Here is a 6241-nt window from a genome sequence, read left to right as displayed (position 1 = left end):
GAAGCCGTTTGTGCCCTACGGTCATCCCTGCCCACGAGCTCAGCAAAGCGATCCGTACCAGCGCTGCCTGGCAGCGCCTCGTCACACGCAAACAAACAGGGTGGCCCAGGTTTGTCTGAGGGCTGCTGCCGTGCCCTCGGGGAGCGCTGGCGCCTGATGCGCCAGGACGGAGCCTCCACCCCCAGATTTGTATCAGAGGGCACGGGCGGCTGGGGTGTGCTGTGCTCGGGTGGCTGAATTAGCTGGAACAAGGTCTGCAGATAAGATAAACCTGCGGTTCACTGGGGAGGCTGTTGGCAGCTGGAGCTGGCTGGGCTGTGTCCCAGGTGGGGGAGCCTTGCTTTGATGCAGGGCTTGGGCCGGGACCAGGCTTGGCTGAAGATGCTGCCCCAGCCCCTCTCTCCTGCAGGGCAGTGTGGCTCTCTCCCCGCAGCCATCCCGTGCCCTTTAGTTGGATTTAGCTTGGGTTGTGAGATGAGCTGCTATACCCTTGGGCACAGTGCTGGAAGTCACTGGAGGAACCAGGTTGCTGAGAAATGCCTGAGTTCTGCACTTGGGGCATTCAGAGGGCCCTGGAGGGGCAGCGACCAGCTTGCCCCAAATGCCGGAGTGCTTCCAGCCAGCTTGCTGCTGTGTGGGCTGGGGGCTGCAGGCTGCCGGGACTCTGTTTATCGCCCTGCTGATGCATCTCACACACCATCAGTAGGAGCGTTTATGAACTCCCTCCCCATAAAATGAATAAAAGGCCGCATCCTGAGGGTCCCTGTGGCACTGCTGTGCTCCCTCTCCAGCCAGCAGTGCCGTGGGCACCCCATGCTCACCCCAACAGGGCGGCCGTGCCATATCAGCACCACGGGGATCTGGGCAGCCTCGGACCCTGTCCCAGCAGGATTGGCAGAGAGCAGCAAGCAGCTCCTCGGCGCCAGCTTTGCAAGCCCTCCTGCCGGCCTCGTGTCCTCTGTGCTGCATGAATAGGCTTGAAAAAGTACAAGGGGGGGGGGGGGCTGAGTGCTGTCCCCACCGCCTGGCTGGGTCAGTCGGCCCGCAGTGCTAGGGGGACGCTCCCGCTGCAGGAGCCCGGCCAGGCGCTGCGTGGTCCATGGGGACCAGGGCTGGGCCAGCCTGCGGCTGCCCGCCGGCACAAAACCTGCCTTAAAAGGGAGCACAGCTGGGGACGGCTCTCCTGGCCGGGCAGCAGCCTCGAAACAGTGTGTGTAAGGGGAAATAGGGTCACCAGAGGGAGGGGGGCATGCCCCGTGTCCCCTAAGCCTTCAGGGTGCGGTGGGTTTGCCATCGCTGAGCCTGGGTGTGACGGGGAGCATCAGCCGGAGGAGTGCTCCCGCTGCAAAGGCGGTGTGGAGCGCGGCAGGGTCATGAAACAATCCCGCAAACTGCGACCTTCGCCCGTGGGTGCAGCTTGTCACCTCTCCTCCTGCACCCACGGGTGGGCTCTGGCACCAGCAGCGCCCTGTTTCTGCAGGGGGGCGGCAAGGGGTGCCTTGCATTTCGGGAGGCAGGCACCCGGCATCCTGCCGCTGGGTTTCACAAGCCCTCTTGACCTTTCCAGCGCAGCAACGTGCCCTGGGGAGGATTGCTTCATGCAAAACAGACCTTTGGATAGGCTTTTCATTTCCTTCGCAGCCAAACACAAAGGAACAACAAGTCCTCGCTCTTATAAAACGACAACAGTCAGCGCCGCAGATGGGCAGGCTCTTTGCGGTGAGCCGTGTCCTGCACCCACGCCATTCCTGAGGCTCTGGAAGAGGGGGGCTACAGCCCCCCTGCTCCCTCCTGCTTCATCATCTCCTACCCCAGGCTCCCCCCCGGGCAGCAGACACAGCCCAAGTGGGCTTTTACAAAACACCACTTTTACACTGCTAGGAGAAAACAGTTCTGTCTGGAGAGGGAGAGCCCTGTGGCCAGCGTCCTGGGGAGCTTTATTTGGGAGCGTGGTTAATTGGCGATGCTAATCGCTCCTCCTGCCCTGCTCAGCACTTCCATAGCACTGGGGTGGGCAGGGGCAGGCAGGGAGCTGGGGCACGGCATCTTGGGGTGCAGAGGCTGGGGTGTAAGGGGTACAGAGGGTGCAGGATGTGAGGGGTGCAGGGGTACAAGGGGTACAGGGGTGCAGGATGCGAGGGGTGCAGGGCTGCAAGCATGCGCAGGGGTAAGGGTGCAGGATGCAGAGGGCGCAGGGCGCGGGGGATGCAAAGGGTGAAAGGGGTGCGGGAAGCAAAGGGCGCAGCGGTGCGAGGGCTGCGGGACCGCGCCCAGGGCGGGTGTCTCCAGCTGTGGGCGGGACCACACATCTGGACCGGGTCCACATCTGGGCGGGCCGGGGCGGGGTCCCCGAGCAGTGACTCCGGCGGTGCAGGCGCCCAGCATCCCACAACCGAGCCGAGCCCCGAGCTGACACCATGCCCAAGTGCCCCCGCTGCCAGAAGGAGGTCTACTTCGGTAAGGGCATCCTGCACACACCCCCCCACCAGTCCCGGGCACCCCTATTCTGCGGGTCCTGGGCACCCCAATAGCACCCACCCCTGCGCTGCAGGTGCTCGGGGTGTCCCCTGCGCTGTGGCTGCCGTGGGTGGCCCCCCAAATGCACCCGAGGAGAGGCGCTGCGAGGGGCGCAGGGGTGCTCGGGGACATCCTGCCCGTTAGCCCGCGAGGTTTAGTACAGCGAGGGGATGGCCCCAGAGAGAAGTGGCCATGGGGAGAGAGGTGGCCGTGGTGTTTTCAGGGTGCCTCGCAGGCTGACCGTGAGCTCAGCTCGTTGCGCTTCTGCCTGCCCGTGGGGTTTGAGGCAGGTTTGCTGCCGCTGCGTTGGGGCCCAAGTTCCGGGGTCCTGCTCCTGGTGCCGTGGTCCTGCCGTCCTGCCCGAGTGTCTTTTGGGGCTTTGAGCCTCTCACCCTGCTGGCAGCAGCTGCTGAAACAGCCAGGCTCCAGCCGCCAAACCTCCCCACTTCCCTCGTTTAGCTGAATTTGTTGAGGTTTGCTGACAGGGGCTCGAACGCTCCCTGCTTGTAATGTACTTGAGATGAGGGTTCGGTGACCTGAGTGCCGTGCTCTGACTTCTGCTCTCCCTGCCTTATTTCTGCTCTGCCTGTGGGTGTGCCGCAGCTTCCGCTTCTGCTCGGCCAAAGAGATCTGAGGCTGAAATGTGGGGTGAGTGACGGGGGCTGCCCCATAGCTGCTCCCCCCGTCACACAAATCTGTCTGCTGGTGATGCCCACCACCCAGAGGGTTCTGCTGTGGTACAGGCACTGGCGTGGCCATGGCTCCCACAGCTGGGGAGCACAGCTTTGGCTAATCCCGAGCCCTCTGCCCGCAGCCAGGCTTTGAGGTTGGTCTCAGCTGGGATTTCTGTGCCTGCAGGTGCGGCTGCGGCTGGGACAGGGCTGTTTGACCAGGGAGGGGTTTGGCCCTGCTCTTATCAGCTCGCTCCTATGAAACTGGCTCTGTTGATGCAGGAGGCTTCAAAAGTGGCTGGAGACATGAGCTCACTGGGTGATTTCTGTGCCTGGAGATAGTGCTGGAAGAGGGGGCAGAGCAAGCCCTGCTGCGCTGCTCCCGGGGTTTTCTGAGCCTGGCGGCCCTTTTTCCTCAGAGGTGCCCTGGGCTGCTGTAGGACACACAGTGTCTGTAAGGAGCTGGGTTAGGGGGGCCCTCTCGTGCCCGGCTGGGGCTCCGGGGGAGGACACAGGGGGCTTTGTGCCGCTGGAGCCGGCACTGGGGCTGCCTCGTGACATTTGGGTGCGGCCCCCGCTCCCACCTCTGCAGCCGCTGCCTGGCTCCGTGCGCAAGCTGCTGTGGGCAGGCTTGGGCCCCAAAGAAACCCTTTGCTCGGCCACCTTGTGCAGGCGTGGGATAAGCACTCAGACCTGGCTGTGACTGGGTTCCCTTGGGGATCTCTGCTTTATCACTTAATAAATCCCCAGGAGCACAGCTGCCAATAGCGAGCGCACATGCATCCGCAGAAAATACTGCAGAAAATACCCTCCTCCCCTGCTGGGCCGCAATGGAAAAAGCCACACCGCATTCTCCCTCTCCGTAAAAACGTCCTGGCCCGAGCAAGCAGCACGTTGCTCCCCGAGCCCCAGCCAGGCTCCAGCTCTGCTGTGGTTTGTGACAGCACACGGCAAATCAGAGCTGTCACCGCAGCGCTGGAGGGGCCTTGCTGGTGGCAGGGAGGGCGCAGCGGTGACTTTGCCACCCCAGGCCCACTAGCCCAGCATCTGGCCTCTTTGCAGACGGGCTCCAGCTGGCTGGGGGGGAATTCATCCCTGTAGAGGCTGATGTTGGAAGGGAGGAAGTGTCCAAGTCTTCTCTGGAAGACGGACAGAAGTCGGTCTGTCCGTGCGGGCGCAGCGGTGACCCCACGTGCCACGCTGCTCGCAGCGGCGAGGGCTCACAGCAGTGCCCTGCCCGGGGTTTCGGATCTGGGCACCTGGATGTGCGTGGTGAGGTGTGCATGCCTTGGGTTTGGCACTTGCAGGGCTTCTGTTCTGGGCGAGCAGACTTGAGAAAATCCCCCCAAATGTATGTCCTCCCTGGGGCTGGCAGCAGGGAGGCCAGCCTGCCAAAAACACCTCGTCGTGCCCGTTCGGTGGCCTCAGCTAACCCACCTCCTCTCTGTGGCAGCCGAGAAGGTGACTTCTCTGGGGAAGGACTGGCACCGGCCCTGCTTGAGATGCGAGAAGTGTAACAAGACCCTGACGTCTGGAGGCCATGCAGAGGTGAGGTTTGGTGCCCAGGAGGCCCCGACCCCGGCAGCCAAGGGCGGGTGTCCTGCAGGGAACGGGGTGGGCACAGCCGGCAGGGCACCGGGGCTGATGCTCTCCTCTCTCCCCGCAGCACGACGGCAAGCCGTACTGCAACCACCCCTGCTATGCCGCCTTGTTCGGACCCAAAGGTAAGGTCACCGTGGCTGGGGTTTTGGGAGGGGGGAGGGAAGGAAGGGGGCTCCGTGCTCCCACCTCTCCATGATGCAGCGGCGATGCATCCCGCCGTGCGCTCGCTGCCCCGCGGCATCGCTCTGTCTCTCTTGCAGGGTTCGGCCGGGGAGGAGCCGAGAGCCACACGTTCAAGTAAAGCTCAGGTGGGTGCCTCCCTCTGGAGCTCCCCCGTGGCTTGATGGGCAGCTGGGGCTGTGCCTCGAATCACCGCTGTCCCAGGGGTGTCACCGCTGACGGCCCCTCTCTTCCATCCCTCCGCAGGTCTGACAGCCAGGGCTCCCAGCACAGCCCGACGATGGCACGAACCCGCCGCAACAGACATGCCTTTTCGTTCTTCATTCACTCTGTACTCCATTAGCACGTCGAAAGCAATAAGTAACCACGGATGGGGCTGGTGCGGAGAGGGGCTCCGCTCCGGAGGGAGCGCCGCAGGGGTGGGAGGTTGGACGCTGCCCGGAGGAAATTTGGCCAGTACCGCTGAAGGCCGCCTGGAGAGGAGACCGCACCCGTCCAGCCAAAACCCAGCCCTGCTTCTGGCAGCCGGCTCTGCAGCCGGGCCACACTTGTATTTCAGTCTTTAATAAACCCCGACCGAGAGATGCTTCCCCCATGCGAGTGCTGTGCTCTTTGTACCGGGGGGTCCCACGAGACATGCTGGCGAAGGACCCCACGAGGGCTGAGCTGCAGGACAAGGGTTTGAGCACTGTCCCTGTGTCCCGCTGCCCCCGGGCAGCCCCGTCCCTGTCGCTGGCAGTGCCCACAGAGCCCCCAGCGCTGTGCTGTCGGCGCTGGGGACGTGGCTGTGCAGCCCCAGGCTGGGGTGGGAGCTCGGTGGGGCAGGGTGGGCTCCCGCCGGGAGGCGGTTGAAGGCCACACCACAAAAACTGCTGTTTGCTGCTTCCACCCCCAGCAGTCATACAGAAAGGCCACGTCAGTGGGCAGGTCACTGGCCAGGCAAGGCGAGCCCCGCCGTTAGTAAAAGCGAAGGTGCAGTATTACCGAGCAAGGGCTGCATCCCCAGCTTCCTGCTCTCTCGTGCCTCAGCCCCTTTGCCCCGCGGGAAGAGCAGCACCGACAGATGTAAAAGTGTCGATTTGACGGATGTTTCGAAAATGGTTTCTTAACCATGTCTTTCCCTAGCGTGAACCACTCGATTTACATATTCTGATACACTACACAACACACACAGATATTTTTGTCTACAGTATACAAATGCGTTTCTTTAGAAACTGCTGGGCTTTGTTGTCACGCGGGTGTTACTAGGACTTGGCCAAACCCTCAGGGGT

The 6241-nt window shown here is 62.9% G+C and overlaps 1 protein-coding gene across 1 annotated transcript; it reads left to right on the top strand.

The window, feature by feature from the left end:
• Nucleotides 1–2297: 2297 nt before the first annotated feature.
• On the top strand, nucleotides 2298–5565 carry CRIP1 (cysteine rich protein 1). The gene is made up of 5 exons (XM_013190097.3): nucleotides 2298–2457; nucleotides 4642–4736; nucleotides 4855–4912; nucleotides 5051–5098; nucleotides 5217–5565. The coding sequence occupies exons 1-4, from the start codon at nucleotides 2418–2420 to the stop codon at nucleotides 5089–5091; spliced, it is 234 nt and encodes a 77-aa protein (XP_013045551.1). The 5' UTR covers nucleotides 2298–2417; the 3' UTR covers nucleotides 5092–5098; nucleotides 5217–5565.
• The last annotated feature ends 676 nt before the right edge of the window (nucleotides 5566–6241 follow it).

Source organism: Anser cygnoides, chromosome 8 (genome assembly GCF_040182565.1).
Source record: "Anser cygnoides isolate HZ-2024a breed goose chromosome 8, Taihu_goose_T2T_genome, whole genome shotgun sequence".
Lineage (NCBI taxonomy): Eukaryota > Metazoa > Chordata > Aves > Anseriformes > Anatidae > Anser > Anser cygnoides.
Note: the sequence above shows the minus strand (reverse complement) of the source record. Positions and strands in the feature narration are given on the sequence as shown.

Bases quoted from the DNA above. Each gene is read 5' to 3' on its own strand.
- CRIP1 (XM_013190097.3), top strand. From the start codon at position 2,418: ATGCCCAAGTGCCCCCGCTGCCAGAAGGAGGTCTACTTCG. The intron at 4,737-4,854 runs GTGAGGTTTGGT...CTCTCCCCGCAG, and splicing joins CGTCTGGAGGCCATGCAGAG to CACGACGGCAAGCCGTACTG. The intron at 4,913-5,050 runs GTAAGGTCACCG...TCTCTCTTGCAG, and splicing joins CGCCTTGTTCGGACCCAAAG to GGTTCGGCCGGGGAGGAGCC.